This window comes from Equus caballus, chromosome 28, assembly GCF_041296265.1.
Source record: "Equus caballus isolate H_3958 breed thoroughbred chromosome 28, TB-T2T, whole genome shotgun sequence".
NCBI lineage: Eukaryota > Metazoa > Chordata > Mammalia > Perissodactyla > Equidae > Equus > Equus caballus.
The window spans coordinates 48220260-48237013 of record NC_091711.1 but is presented as its reverse complement, the minus strand read 5'-3'; the positions used below and the strand labels follow the sequence as shown (position 1 = coordinate 48237013).

Genomic DNA, 16754 nt, shown 5'->3' with positions numbered 1-16754 from the left:
GGTGAAAGGGGTAAAGGGGCACTTTTGTATGGTGCTGGGTGGAAACTAAACTTTTAGTGGTGAACACAACGTAGTCTACGTACACCTGAAATTTATATAATGTTGTAAACCAATGTGACCTCAATAAAAAAATGCATGTGGACTCTCAGAAAGAAAGAAAAGAAACTAGTAAGCTGTGGTTAGTATGAAAGAGAAAACATCTACAATGACCTGAAAGGGTTATTCAAACACTCCTCCCTTTTCCAGCTCCACACCTGGGTGAGGCTGGATCTTCTTCACCGCGCCCCAACCCAAAGACCACATTACAGCAGACTGAACGTAGAAGCGTCTGTGAGGTTCAGCTGTCTTCTACTAAGTTAGACACTGAGGAGTTTTACAAAAAAGTAAAACAAAGCCTTCCCTCTCTCTAAATATTTTTGTTTTGGAAAATATAAATTTATCACAAAAATACGTTACTTATAGCATGTATGAGTTTATCATTATTTTAAAATAAATTACTAAATACTTGTAAATTACTCTCAGTTCGCGTTTCTAACACGCTCAATATCAACAGAACTAACCCACATAAGTAAAGGCTCTTTGAGTCCCTCGGTACTTTGTAAGAGTGTAAAGCGGTCCTGAGACACAGGGTCAGAGAACCTCAACTGCAGAACCATTTGACTTCGTTTCCCGACAGCACCTGGATCTTCCCAGGATCTGCGTTTGTCTTATTTTTACACCTCGCCAGGGCAGACAAACCTAGCTCTTAGCCATCACTGTGTCTGACGCTTCACTGCAGTCAGCTGGTAGGTGCATCTCTCTTCCTTCTGAAGGACTCCCTTATCAAGGAGCCTGGCGTGCTCCTAGAGAACTTCTGTCCAGCATCGCCCAGCACTTCCAGGCGCTGGTTGGGAGGGGGTGGCTTGTTCTTTCTCCCAGTGTGCCACGTCACTGGACAAGAGCCTCCTCTCCCAGCATCCGCCATCCATAGGCAATCCTCCCTCCCACCCTGCCACCTGGCTCTGAGACCCTCGGGGAAAGCAGGGGGACGGTGAACCACCTGCACTCATGTCTCACAACTGGCACGCAGCGCCTGGAGATGGTAGGTGATCACCACTCTCTGGCCACATGCGGAAGGCAGAGTCTCAGATGAGGCCCCAAGTGAAGCAAAAATACCACTGCTCCTACCCAGGATATTCGAGGGCAACAAAAATGAATAGATGTGGCTTCTGCCCTCTAGAACTTCTCTGGCAAAATGGAACTCATTTCTACTTATTTTAGCTGGAGATAGTCACAAAGCAAAGTAGAGAACCACAGGCTTTAGGGTTCGAATGTGGGTCCCCACACAAGCCTGGGCAAGCAGCTCAACTCTCGTGTACAACAGTGTAACGTCTGCTCTGCTGTGAGACTGAACCACCATCGGGGCACCAAGTGACTGGAGACACTCAACACACGCTGAGTGTCACTGCCTCACCCTCGTGCCCGCTGTTACTACCTACCAGTCCCAAGAAGTCCTGTCATTCCTCATGAGGAGGGCCACTGCACAGAGCCCTGGCCCAGCGCCTCTGACTCCCTGAAGCCTCTTTGGCAAAGCTGTGGACTGCTAACGCGATATTATCTAAAGGAATTACAATCTCCCGAATTCCCCAGATGGTGCTGGTTGGCATCCCTAACACTTGCTCGCGGAGGCTCATGTGGAGTCAATCCAACCACGTCAGAGAAAGATGGATACTGCCGTTGGCCTGCTGTGTGCTGTAAACACAAGCACCAGAAAAGCACCGGCCATACACACATCAGCCTTGTCAAGAAACCATTTCATCAGACAATAAATCTCAGGTGAGAAATGAAAAGTGAGCATCGATTTCACTGTACAGCTGATTTTATTTACAAATAGAAGCTGGATAATCTTGTATTTAAATGGCAGAAGTTCCATCACTCATGATCAGAGAAGCGACATTTGAAATTGATAAAATTTCACATTATGATTCAATCTCTTTTCTAAGGGGGAAAAAATGTCTTAAGTTTTACGAGAAAGACTAAAAAATATGAAAATATTAACAAAGTAGAGAAATGATGAATTGATACGTCAGCCAAAATATGTCTCCAACGGGCACACTTTTCTTTACAAGATACAACATCAGTCACGAGGAGGTCTGGATCAGCTCTCAGACACAAGGTCTCATTCTTCAATTACGGGGAGGGCTTTTACTTTCTCTGTCAATTCCTAAGTTATCCAAAGTAATGTGAGCCCACACCGTTTCCGTCAATAGAATCTTTCCAGCTCATTTATTCAGACTAAACCTCAGGGCCTAAGTCTTTAGACGACATCTTATAAAAGCCTTACTTTGACCACTTGAAATCAAGTAGCTTTGCTGAGACTCTCCAGTTAGTGGCACCAGGAACAACACTATGACAACGGCTCAGGAAAAGCCAAACCCTGATGGGAAACACATGTGACAAGTGCAACCCCAGTCGGGGGAAGGCCCCCTCTTTTACCTGGAACAAGAGGGATCCTGGAGCACGCACAGATGCCCTCATAGCCTCTATGCCCATGGCAGCCGTCTTTGCAAAGGACCATCCACAAACGAGTGACGAGAAAGAACCTCAAACGTGTGGTCCCTCAGAAAACTTCCATCAACCAAAGCCCTGCTCTGTGCTTCTTCCCCTCCTCCGTCAGCAAAATTCGTCATCCCCCCAAGTCTCACTTTACCCCACACACGGGTCCTCGGGAGAACAAGTCTTATGCCTCAAAAAGCCGCCCTTACGTCCGTCCCAAGCCCAGCTCTCAGGGGGCCTGTCACCCTACTTCCCTCTGCTTCCTCAGTGCAGAGTGCAGCATCCGGCACAAAGCAGACATCTGAGAAAGGTGTGTGGGCATAAGAGGAGCCTAAAATGGCCCACATCACACCTGAGGGCCGTCCATCTACCTCACTGTTTCCTGCTACATCAAGAGGCTTCAGTCCTCGTTCCTGCCCTCTACCTGCCAACGACGTCCTTCCCAGGCTCTGCGTAGGATGCTGCCCCAAAACTGTTTCCATCAAATCATCCCTCGTCCTGGGAGACCTGTGGCTTTTCTGCAAAAATCCCAGCCTCTGGCCCCAGATGATGACAAATCAAGCAGAGCCCCAGCCACAGGAGAAGGACTCACTCCAGCTTATGCTGTCCTCCGGGACCAGCACTTACATCCCTGGCCCAGGACTGGCAGGGGCTATGTGGCCATCTGGTCACAGGCCCTGTGTTACAGATGAGAGGCTGAGGCCCTAAATGATGCCCTTTAAGGGCACATTCCTCTGAATACAGTTTGCCACCCACAGGCAACAGCTTGTTGATAGCCCACGTGTGGTGCTGGTACCACTTGGGGTTGCAGGCAACAGAGCTGCGGAGATTGCAATCTACAGGGATCAGACACTGCAGAGCAGAGCCCCAGTCCCTCGGAGCCCTGCACCATCCCCTCCCGCAGGAACCCTCCGCAGGACGCCACCAGGGTCCCCGGAACAAGGAGTGTGCCTGCACAGGCACACCACATACAACCCCACACACAGTATTTCTCACACCTGGTCAACCCTGAGGAGCAGGTACTATTCCAGATGTGGAAAGGGAGGCTTCAGAAGGCAGTCAGTGGTTGATCCGAGATTCAGAAGCAGGCCTGTGGCATCAGGCCCAGCACTCTTCACAAAGCTCATTTTAGATGCGGAATCACATCTCTCTGGCATCAGCACCGGGAGGGGCTCACCTGAATACCGTCGAGCAGCTTGCTCATGCACCAGTACGTGTCGGCCTCGACGTTGCGCAGCACGTCTGCGGGCACGCGGGAGACGTCGGCGGCGTCCACATCCTCTTGCTCTGTGTGCCGTGGAGCATGGAAAAGACAGTGAGCAGTTAACCCACAGAGCAAACAACACAGGGCGGGGCGCCTGATGAAGAGGTCTGCGCTCTGTGCCGGGATCTCTCTCGGTCCCATTTTTCTTGCTCTAACGAGACGACGCATGTACTCTTCCACCTCATCACTTAATGGTTCTCAATTTTAATACCTAATTAGTTGCACATAATTAATATTCTGAATCTTCTCTGATTAATTAACATAATTAATACATTGTAAATGATTTCTTCTCAGGCATTTTGCATCCTAATAAGAGAGAACCTAAAATATATTACTTATTCCCAACAGAGATCTGAAAGTTTTTCCTAAGATTTTTAAAATTCTGCTTCTAAGATATGCACCTATTCATTCAGTAATAATTCCTCTAAAAACCTGTTTCCAAGGTTAGAGACTCTAAAACCACACTGGGTAATACCTCTATGCTACGGGCAAATATGCAAGAAAGCAGGAACACAGATGTGTTTGAAAAAAAGAACAGGCAATGGTGTTCTAAATAATTTCCTTCAAGTATAAAAAACCTAATGAGAAAATATAACATAAAAGTTTTAAAATGCAAAGCAGATGCCTAATTGAAATGGCTTATCAGACATTTGAACAACTAATTTTAGATCCTTACAGTAACTGCTATCATCCAGCCTAACACTCATAAATTTTAAAAAACTGTGTACCCCACATTTTTTTATTACTTTTGTTTTATTTTGCAAATGTACATGGCATCTTTGCAAGAAAAATGTTCTTTAACGAAAGAAACATTTCAGCCCAGAACATATTTTGGAAGTTTTAAGTGGGTAAAAATGACAACACTTAAAATAACTGCTAACACTTACTGAGTGGTTATTATATGCCAGGTACTCTTTCACATGTTTCAAATGTATTAATTCATTTAACCATTGTCACAATTCTAGTATCACTACCATCAAACCCCTTGGAAAACGAGGTGCCGAGAAACAAGGGACACGGCCCAGTTGCAGCCTGGGAAGCAGAGGGGTCAGCATGGGGTCCTAGGGCCCATGTTCCTAACTGCTCCCCACAAAGCACAACAGCCCTGCACGCTCACAGGCACACCTCATGTTTCTACCGTTTCCTCAGGGGCAGCATGACACAACTCCTGACTCACACTAAGGTGTATGGCTGGAAGAGCCACAGTGAAAAACTCCCCGCTCTGTTCTCCATTCACAAGAGAAATCAGAAAGGTAAAAAGAGGGGAAGGCTGGGGCCGGCCCCATGTTGAGTGGTTAAGTTCGCGCACTCCACTTAGACGGCCCAGGGTTCGGATCCCGGGCGCAGACATGACACTGCTCATTAGGCCATGTTGAGGTGACGTCCCACATGCCACAACTAGAAGGACCCACAACTAAAATATACAACTATGTACTGGGGGGATTGGGGGAGAAAAAAGAAAAAGAAGAAGATTGGCAACAGTTGTTAGCTCAGGTGCCAATCTTTAAAAAAAAAAAAGAGGAGAGGGCTGTCCTGACGACAATGGCCAGCACCCTGTGCAGGGGAGCCAACCAGCTGGGCCCTCTGTATGGGCCTCGTGAGCCTAGACAGGAAGGCCACACGCCCGCTCCCGCATCCAACATAGCACAGCCTCCAGGCAGTGTAGATTCCAGTCAGTTCAGCTCTTAAGTCCCTTAACGCTGCATCCCCCTGGATGCGTGAGATCATATCTGCACACGTACGCAAACGAAAATGGCACTCTTAATGCCCCATTTAGTCAGTCACTCCCTCATTCACTCAAGAAGTATTGTTTTATTTTGGTTTGTTTGGGAGGTTTATTTTATTGAGACGTAATTCACATACCATAAAGTTCACCCTTTCAAAGTATACAATTCAGTGGGGTTTAGTATATGCACAGAGTTGGGCAACCATCACCACTATCTAATTCCAGAACATTTTCATCACCCCAAAAACAAACTACCCATTAGCAGTCACTCCCCACTCCCCCCAACCCCTCCCAGCCCCTGGAAACCACCAATCGGCATTCTGTCTCATGGATTTGCCTATTCTGGACATCTCATATTAATGGAATCATACAATACATGGCCTTTTGAGACTGGCTTCTTTCACTTAGCACCATGTTGCAAGGTTCATCCATGTTGTGTCATGTGTCAGCACATTATTCCTTTTTATAGCAGAATAACATTCCACCATATGGATGGGCCACCTTCTGTTTATCACCTGTCCCTTGTTGGGCACTGGGTTGTCACCTCACTGGAGCAATGTGACAACATGCAGCAGGTGTGGTGGCTCTGTCCCTACACTCCAGGTCATCGGGCAGAGAGATGAGTAAGAGTCAGTCCCCTCAAGAAGCTCAAAGATTAACGGGGAAAACAACTTTAAAAATTGAAAACATACACGTTTAGATGTCAGAGAGTCACTTTTAGGTATAATGTTTAGGTATGAAGGTGGGAGAGGGATGGGGAGGGGCAGGTGGGTTACTTCTCAGACCCAGGCTGTGTGCTCACAAGCCAAGGCCTTGGCTGGCAGACCCATGTGGCCCCCAGCTCCGGGGCCCTTCCCTCTGATGCAGGACCCTGATGACCGTGGCCCAGCCTGCTCTGAGCTCCCTCCTCGCAGCCTGAGCTCACCTGTGACATGTGCACCATCCTAGCTGACCTTTGGGGCTGCGGGCTCTCCCTCCTACCTTCAGGCACCGCTCTGCCCACTGGCCTGGCCCAGCAAGACGCCTGGCCTCAGAACTCTGCTGTCCCAGGAGGCCAACATTTGACCTGAGTGCCCCCTCTGATGAGCCCCCACTGTGGCTCTGCAGGAAGGCACTGGGCTCCCGAATTTCTCAAGCAGCCTATGCGGGAGGTGTTATCTCTGCCAGTTTACAGACAAGGACACTAAGTCTCCCAGGGGCACATTAATGTACACTGTAGGGCCCGCCTCCCACTGCCAGGTGCTGCCCATCCTAACGCCTTTCCAGCTACACGATCAAGTTTGAAGACAACAGTGTAAGTGGCCTCCTCACAGCGGGGACTACCTCGCTGGGAAAATGGCTTTGGCAGATGAGTTCATCCACCACACTAGAGCAGATCTGACTGTATTTTCCAATCTCAGGGAACTGAGTCAACAACAATAATCAGAGGACTTCTCTGGAGAAGTTTCCATCGACATGTTCTCTCTTTCAATGGCCTTCAGAGCACAGAGCTATTTCCTCAGCTGTAATAAAAGTCAACAGGGCCTCAAGTTCCTCTCCTCGTTCACAGAAGCAGCTGGGCCCACAGCCGGCCCACAGGCGGCACACTGCTGCGCGAGACAGGCAGAAGCCTCGCTGAGTCTTCTTGGTCGTTCAGCTGGCTTACTGCTCTATCCAAGAAAATGTCGGCAGCCTCTTCTAGGTGTCATTTCTCACAATGGGCCATTTGTTACTCTTCAAAGTATTGAAGTAATGGCATTTAACTCAGAGAACCCCTATGCCAATTTGTCTTCAAAAAGTCAAGAGAATCGGAATGTCCCTTATTGTCAGAATGAGATAAATATCCATCCTGCCAGATAAAGTATCCGACATAGGAGAAGGCACAGAAGGCACAGACGCTCTGGAAGCCCCCCAGGCTATGATTATAGGGTCAGAGCTGAGACACAGGCCCCAAGAGCAGAAAACACCCCTCAGGGGGCGCCCACAGGAGAGAGGGCACTTGTGGTCCCTGGGGGCACGGCCCGGAAGAAACCACAAGAAAATCAGCATGTTTAGCACAGGTTCCCTCGGTTAGACGCTAACCTCCTAAACCATCCACCGTTAGGACCCAGGAATCTCAGCACTGTTGGGTGGGAAAGAGTCCTCAGAGTCAAGACCCCAAAATGGCCAAAAGCCATGACAGATTTTAACTCAAGACCATCTGACTCCAAAGGCACACACTTCCCACCAGAGCATGCTGCTCCCACACGTGCCATGGGCAAGGAGGGAGGGAGACGGGAGGCGCGGACACCTGAACAGTGACCCACAAGGAAGCCCTTGTGCACCAGCCTGAGGAGTCTAGTGTTAATGTCAGCGGCCCTGGAGCCTATGCTGGGCAGGACTTAGCTCCCTAAACGTGGGCCATGCCAAGTGCCAGGGGAGAGGCCAGGACTGCTGGCCTACGGGAAGAGACTGGTCAGCTAGGATCACAAATGACAGGAAACCAGGGACACTATGGGATTCCAGGCAATCCCAGGGTTCAAAGGAAGAAACACAATTCAAAGGGGAAAAATGATAAATTCACGGGTAATAAGAGAACAAGCAGAACTCGACTGTCAATCAGCAGAGGGTGGGCCTCGATAACAATGCTGCAGTGGTCACAGCAGGAGCAGGGCTCTTGGAGCACCCTCAGGGCCTCAGGAATTTGGCTCAGCTATTTCTAACCCAAGCCACGTAGACACTCCACAGGCTGTGACGGGGCATGCTGGGCAGGGCACACACCTCCTCCCAGCCAGGCAGGACCGCCAGGGCCCTGGAGCCAGGACAGTCAGGGCTACTGTGGTCCTCTCTAAGGTGACTTTATGCCAAACACATTATTAAAAGTAATGGAATTTAAACCAACCTGTTTCATCTGATACTTGACTAGATTCTATGTCTTACTTTCATCCTTTAATCATAAACAAACATTAACACCAGCACATACAATGCTGCTTTAAGAGCTGCACCCAGCCCCCTCTTCCCCATATTACCCACAACACCTCCTTCAGGAGGCAGGCCCTGCACCCTGGGGACACCAAGTTGAGAAAGGTGGGAGCTTGACCTCAAAGAGCCCTCACAGTGGCAGAGAGGCCAAAAAGTGTACAGGCTAACCGAAGGGCTCCTGGGGGAGGCAGAGAAGGCACTGCCACAGCCCTGGGCAAAAGATCAGCAGTCCCGAGTGGACTACAACTGAATACGAAGACACGGGATGTAGAAACAGACATTTAATTAAAAATAATCTCTCTTGCCTTCTTAGATCATAGAAAGGCTTTAGGGGACGATTTAAATAAAATTCTTTGAAAATGTTGTCCTGCTATATGATTCTTATAAAAGCAATTTGTAAAATAATTCCATCTTTTTAAAAAATTATTCTATTAAGGTCACACTGGCTTATAACTGTAAATTTCAGGTGTACATTAGTATATGTCAGTTTCTGTGTAGACTGCATTGTATTCACCACCAATAGTGTAGTTTTTATCCATGGCCATGCATATGTGCCCCTTTACCCATTTGGTCTTCCCCCTACTTCCTTCCCCTCTGGTAACCCACTCATCCGTTCTCCTTAGCCATGTGTTTATCTTCCACATAAGAGTGAAATCATACGTTGTTTGTCTTTCTCTGTCTGGCGTATTTTGCTTAGTGTAATACTATTCCTCAAGGTCCATCCACACTGTCACAAATTGCATGAGTTTGTCTTTCCAATGGCTGAGTAGTATTCCACTGTAGACATATACCACATCTCCTTTAAACATTCATCCATTGATGGGCGCTTGGGTTGCTTCCACATCTTGGCTATTGTGAATAATGCTGCAACGAACACAGGGGTGCATAAATCTCTTTGAATTGTTGATTTCATGTTCTTTGGACAAATGCCCAGTAGTGGGATAGCTTTATCACATGCTATTTGTATTTTTAATTTTTGAGAAATCTCCATACTGTTTTCCATAGTGACCGTATCAGTTTGCATTCCCACCAGCAGAGTATGAGGGTACCCTTCTTTCTACATCCTCCATCATTTGTTATTTTTCGTCTTGTCAATTATAGCCATTCTGACAGGCATGAAGTGATATCTCATTGTAGTTTTGATTTGCATTTCCCTAATAATTAGTGGTGTTGAACATCTTTTCGTGTGCCTATTGGCCATCTGTATATCTTCTTTGGAAAAACATCTGTTCATTTCCTCTGCCCTATCCTGTTTTGATTGGATTGCTTTTCTGTTGTTGAGTTGTATGAGTTCTTTATATATATTGGAGATTAACCCCTTGTCAGATATATGATTTGCAAGTATTTTCACTCAGTTGGTGGACTGTCTTTTTGTTTTGTTCATGGTTTCCTTTGCCTTGCAGAAGCTTTTTAGTCTGACGTAGTCCCATTTGTCTATTTTTTCTTTTGTTTCCATTGCCTAAGTAGACATGGTATTCAAAAAGATGATACTAAGACTAATGTCAAAGAGTGTAGTACCTATATTTTCTCCTAGGAGTTTTATGGTTTCAGGTCTTACATTCAAGTTTTTAATCCATTTTGAGTTAATTTTTGTGTCTGGTGTAAGATAAAGGTCTACTTTCATTCTTTTGCATGTGGCTGTCCAGTTTTCCCAACTCCACTTATTGAAGAGACTTTCCTTTCTCCATTGTATGTTCTTGGCTCTTTTGTCAAAGATTAGCTGTCCGTAGATGTGTGGTTTTATTTCTGGGCTTTCAATTCTGTTCCCTTGATCTGTGTGTCTGTTTTTCTGCCAGTAACATGCTGTTTTGATTACTACAGCTTTGCAGTGTATTTTGAAGTCAGGGATGGTGATACTTCCAGCTTTGCTCTTTTTTCTCAGAATTGCTTTAGCTATTCAGGGTCTTTTGTTGTTCCACATAAATTTTAAGGTTCTTTGCTCTATTTCCACGAAGAATGTCACTGAGATTCTGATTGGGACAGCATTGACTCTGTAGATTGCTTTAGGTAATATGGACCTATTAACTATGTTTATTCTTCCAACCCATGAGCACGGAATGGCTTTCCATTACTTTATGTCTTCTTCGATTTTTTTCCATAATGTCTTACAGTTTCCAGTGTATAGGTCTTTCACTTCCTTGGTTAAATTTATTCCTAGATATTCTTTTCGTTGCAATTATAAATGGGACTAAACTCTTGACTTCTCTTTCTGCTAGTTCATTATTAGTGTATAGAAATGCAACTGATTTTTGTATGTTGATTTTGTACCCTGCAACTTTGCTGTAGTTTCTGATTATTTCTAATAGTTTTCTGGTGGATTTTTTAGGGCTTTCTATATATAGAATCATGTCATCCACAAACAGTGAGAGTTTTACTTCCTCCTTTCCAATTTGGATCCCTTTTATTTCTTTTTCTTGCCTAATTGCTCTGGGCAAAACCTCCAGTACTATGTTGAATAAGAGTGGTGAGAGTGTGCACCCTTCTCTTGTTCCTGTTTTCAGAGGGATGGCTTTCAGTTTTTCACTATTAAGTATGATCTTGGCTGTGGGTCTGTCATATATGGCCTTTATTATATTGAGGTACTTTCCTTCTAGATCCATTTTATTGGGGGTTTTTATCAAAAATAGATGTTAGTTCTTGTCAAATGCTTTCTCTGCATCTATTGAGATGATCATGTGATTTTTATTCTCCATTTTGTTAATGGGGTGTATCACATTGATTCATATGGGGATGCTGAACCATCTCTGCATCCCTGGAATAAATCCCACTTGATCATGGTGGTGTGATCCTTTTAATGCACTGTTGTATTCAGTTTGCTAATATTTTGTTGAAGATTTTTGCATCTGTGTTTATCGACAATATTGCCTGTAATTTTCCTTTTTTGTGTTCTCTTTGTCTGGTTTTGGTATCAGGGTAATGTTGACCTCATAGACTGGCTTAGGAAGCATCCTGTCTTCTTCAATATTTCGGAAGAGTTTGAGAAAGATAGGTATTAAATATTCTTTGAATGTTTGGTAGTATTCACCAGAGAAGCCATCTGGTCCTGGACTTTTGTTTTTTGGGAGGTTTTTGATTACTGCTTCAATCTCTTTATTTGTGACTGGTCTATTCAGAGTCTCTATTTCTTCTTGATTCAGTTTTGGGAGGTTGTATGATTCTAAGAATATGTCCATTTCTTCTAGGTTATCCAATTTGTTGGCATATAGCTTTTCACAGTATTCCCTTATAATCCTTTGTATTTCTGTGGTATCTGTTGTAATTTCTCCTCTTTCATTTCTCATTTTATTTATTTGAGTTGTCTCTCTTTTTTCCTTAGTGAGTCTGGCTAAGGGTTTGTCAATTTTGCTTATCTTCTCAAAGAACCAGCTCTTAGCTTCATTGATCCTTTCTATTGTTTTTTTAGTCTCTAAAATAATCCCATCTTTATCAACAACTCCATTTATATAATGTGTGTCCATACACACACACACACACACAGAGAACACTGCTCAGAAGGATGCCACCAACAGAGAGCCATGGATGCCCCAGGGGTGGGGGTGGGGTGGGAAACTATGCCTCTCTATTTTCTGCAGAAGGGTACAGAATACAAAGAGAACATGAATTTTCACAATGAACAGGTTATTTTTACAATAGGGAAAAAATGTTACTTAACCCATCAAGATAGTTTAAGGAAGGCCTGTCTTTTCTACAGATAAACATCCCTAGAGAAAAAGTTCCAAGGTTGGTGGTACTGCCCTTGGAAACAGTTTGAGAAACTTGCAGGGAGTTTGGGGGTCAGAACGCTTAGTGAGAGGACCCCAGAGTCTAGTGGAAGCAGGGAGGCGGGCGTGTGTTCATCCGCTGACTCACTGATTCATTCATTCTCCATTTACTGACTTCATTTATTCATACTATTTGCTGACCAGATTTATTTATAGGGAGATGCAACTCACACGGCCACGTCTGTAAATAAAGAACCAGCCAAGTGGAGAGTGAGCAGTGTGACAAGGGACAAACAGGCAAGTGCAGGCAGGTTCAGATGAAGACAGAGTCCCTGGCCCTGAAGAGACATGAGTGTGGAAGACGTGGCACTGGCCCTGAGCCTCAGGAGACGGCAGAGCTGAGCACAGTGATGGGAAAGGTGACGTGAGGGAAGACCAGAGAACCCAGAGCCAGGCGGCCGTGCGGAACAAGGTATGGCTGCGGCAGGACGAAGAGTCGTGAGGATCATGCTGCCGGCCTTGGGTGCCAGGCTCTGGGGCTGGACTTCCTTCTAGTAGAAAGGGGGACCCTTGGAGACATCTGTGCATTAGAGCAACTCGTTACACTGGCATCTGCAAGCATGGCGGGTGGGGGTGGAGAAGGGATCTGATCTAGGGACAGTGCTGAGCAAAGGAAGAGAAGGCCAAGGCGGTGGAGAGGCTCCCAACGAGAGCCTGCAAACCCCAATTGCTGCTGAGGCACAAATGCAGAGTTTGGGCCCCACCACTCATGCCCCTCTAGCTAGTAAAGACATTTCCAGAGAACAGATCAATTCCACACCATGAAATGCCAGGCACTGGACCCCCCGCTGCAGAGACAGAAGGGGACATGCCAGTACGCTGCACTGCCCCCTGTATGTCCTCTATGACACATATCACCAGCTGCGTCACTCCCTGCTGTGTCCTTACTTGTCTGCTTCTGTCCCCCCACTATAGTAAGAGCAGGGCCATGTCCCCCTTATTCTCCATGTCCCCAGCACCTCCGGGAGTGCCTGGCACACAGAAGGTGCTCAATAAACACATGCCAAGTGAATGAATGGACTGCCATCAAAGCACTCACGGTCCAGGAGACTGGCATAAATACATAAACAATTAGAACTGGAACACAGTGAAAACTATGCCAAGATGTTCTATGAAGAACAAAAAAAGATGTAATCTCAACTTCGCTGGTTAAGAGAAATATCCAAATTATTGCTGAATCTAAGACAATACATCAAGTCTAACTTGCTTCTACTAATGACAACACAAACAACACTTTAGTCAACAAGAATCTGTTCAAACTGAAGGAAGCATTCTTCCTAATACAACGTACTCTAACGGCCTCTTTTCTGCAAAAGCTCAGAATTCTCTGAAAAGAAGGCAAAACTCTTTTCTAATTCTGAGACACCCCCCAAAAGCTACCGTCGTTGCTGAGCTGGCCTTGAGAATCGGCGACATGGTTTCTCAGGAAAACAGGATGCACATTTGGCCACAGGGCCCCAGGTCCACCTGTCCGACAGAGCAGGCTTTCACCCTGTTCCGGCCTCCTACATTCCAAGAAGTCAGGAGACACACACACACCACCTTCCCAGGAGCACACAGACCATGAAGCCACAGTGCTCCCCGAGATGCAGGGGGCTGGGCAGCTCTCCTCGTGCTCCCAGGTCGTGCATTAAAGGATGTCGGCCCCTCGTTATTTCTTAATGAGGAAAGGAGTGGCAGACCTCCGGCTAAGAGCTTCTTTCTGATGCCGTGTTTCCAACTAGAAGGAGATTCTGTAGATACCCATCTTTCAGAAGGCTGACAGCACACGTCTTATAGAGAGAATAGACTTTCTTGAGTCATGATAATCTAAAAATGCAAACTGATCATAAATCAATCCATTAAATTCATTTACTCCCTTTATCTAATTAACTCAAAAATAATTCCTCAAAGGATAAAAGGGTCTTTAAATCAATCAGCAAAATGTTCCCTCACTCAAATCATTAATGATGCAGCCACATGGAAAGAAAGATGGACCAACACAAGCCTGCTCGTTGCTGAAGGCCTCAGTGAACCACATGGAGAAGGCGAAAAGGAACGTGCGTGGGGTTCCAATATGGGAAAAGGCCAAGCCAAAGGTGTGTGTCCAAGGTAACGATGAAAACAAGACTGCAGTGCAAGCCCAGGGGAGCCTGACAATACGTGTGCATGCTGGTCAGAACAACTCTCCAGGGACGAGCCCAGGACAGAAGGAAAGCCTGGTTTATGTCACCACACACTGACTCACACAGTTACAACTGATAACGCAGAAAGTCAAACAAGTTGAGAAAACATCTACAACACAATGCAGGCCAACAAGTAATATCAAACGATCTGCAAAGAATTATTTCTCAACAAGAAAAATGTGTAAGTCAGCCTACTGAAACTGAGAAAAACACCTGAAAAGGTTATTTATAAAAGGCAGTCAGTTAAAATCATAAAGAAATGGTCAACAGCACTAGTTAGTAATAAATTCAAATAAACATAATGAGATACCCCAGTTCACCTATAAAATTGGTCAAGTTTCAAAGTTTAAAATACCCACTTTTGGGGCCAGCCTGGCTACAGAGTGGTTAAGTTCATACACTCCATTTAGGCAGCCCAGGGTTCAGGGGTTCGGATCCCAGGCATGGACCTACACACTGCTCACCAAGCCATGCTGTGGCGGCATCCCACATACAAAATAGAGGAAGAGTGGCACAGACGGTAGCTGAGGGACAATCTCCCTCAAGCAAAAAGAGGAAGATCGGCAACAGATGTTAGCTCAGGGCCAATTTTGCCCACCAAAAAGAAAAGCCCACTACTGACATAGGTAATGAGAAACAGACCCTCCGAACCACAGGGAACACACAAAACACAGACATTCTGCTAAGGGAAGGATAAATGGGTTCTGAAAAGCAATCTGACAAAATATGTCAGAGCCCATTAAAATTCACAGAGCCCTGCTGAGCCCAGATGGGGCACCAGGTGCTGAGATGGGGGCCCTGGGCCCCGCCCTCACCTGGCTCATGGTCTGGCTGGGAGCTGGGCACCAAGGTGGAAGTCCAACATCAAATCAGAGCAGGCAGGACACGCCCTGTGCCCCACAGTTAGACGGGGAAATCGCAGGTTAGTATGAACAAGGTGCCATTCCACTTGACCAGTAATAGCACAATGAAAAGCCAGGAAATACACTCACAAAAAGTCATACAGCAGGTACCTTTGCTGCTGAGATGATGTAGGATCTTAAAACACTGGTAATTGGAAATGTGTGCTGCTCTAACTGATAGACAATCTGGCTTGCACTGACCACTCCAACAAGGTGGGGCCATTTACAAAAGAGTAAGTTGCTTTCATTGTCAATTCGTGGTCCTCAATAAATGATTCAGACACATCAACTCCAAAATTCTGCTCATGTTTTCATACTACCTACATGCCAATTGGGATTCCTCTGACCCAGTTTACAGCGAGAGTGGGGAGTGGCATTCACTGGTGCTGAGCATCTGAGTGTCATGCAGAAGCAATAAAATGAGTTTTGTGGCCACGGCCTCTGCAGCAATTCCAATATGTCTGCATGAAAGGCTGTCTGTGGTCACTTACTGGGCATGGCCTTGCCAGGAACCAGGCTGGCAACGCAAACCTTTGGCTAGATTTCAGTAGCTCTTGAAATGCCCCTGGCCACCTATCAATCGGGATTTGATACATTTCAACACATTCTTTCCTCTGTTACATCGGCAAATGGACCATAAACACAAAGGAAAAAACTGCTTACGTTTAACTATCCCAATTCAATGGAATATAATCACAGAAAGGGTATGAGGCTACCGCATTACAACACACCTGGACAGACATTCCAATATTGTAGCACAAGGTCAAAGCACAGTGGCACTACTTCCTTCCAGTGTTTCTTGAAACATACTTCTGTTCAAAATAACATAATCAATTGTGTTGCCTATTAGATTTGTCAATAAAAAGAAATTTGTTCCCCCAAAAAGAACTCATGGATGCCTTTAAACTATGGGGCCCCTCCCTTCCTAGTGGTCAGACAGCATCCTGGCTCACGGCCAACATAAATGTCACAGGTCACATGTATTTAGGGAGGGTCAGTGGGGCTACTACACGCTGAAAAGGTACTCAAATGGCATAAGTGTGGAAAAGTCCAACAAATAAACCACTGCCTAAGTGACAGGCACCCAATTTCCAAACAGCTCTGCCCCTCTCCATCCCTGACCTAAGAAGCCTTCAGATAAAGTGTGCTTCAGGCTGCCCAGCCTTCCTACACAGGTGACACAGAACCACGGCTCCGACCCGAAGCACCAGCAACTACTCTGCACCTAACAGAAAATCTAACAGCCGCGGCAGACAGACAGGACGGGGAGGGAAGCCTCACCATCACACTAACAGGCAACTGTGTCATCCACACTCAAGCATCACAAGTAGACTCTCAACGCCTCACAGAAACAAGCACAGCTCCTCCTGGACCTGAGGCCAGAGCACAGCGAAGGGACACCAGCAAGCTTGCTCCTAAGAGCCTTCAGATGACAGGCTCCTTCTGCCAGCCAGATGCCCT

At 46.1% G+C, this 16754-nt stretch overlaps 1 protein-coding gene across 16 annotated transcripts in view; it reads right to left on the bottom strand.

Annotated features, from left to right (window-relative positions):
• Positions 1–16754, bottom strand: part of TBC1D22A (TBC1 domain family member 22A) — a 342685-nt gene that overhangs the window by 158988 nt on the left and 166943 nt on the right. For all 16 annotated transcript variants that reach the window (XR_011433576.1, XR_011433577.1, XR_011433574.1 and 13 more), the window contains one exon: positions 3713–3822. Coding sequence is in view for 10 of the 16 variants with exons in the window: in XM_023631094.2 (XP_023486862.1) it covers positions 3713–3822 (110 nt within the window). In the remaining 6 variants the exon portion in view is untranslated. The remainder of the gene's footprint in view (positions 1–3712; positions 3823–16754) is intronic.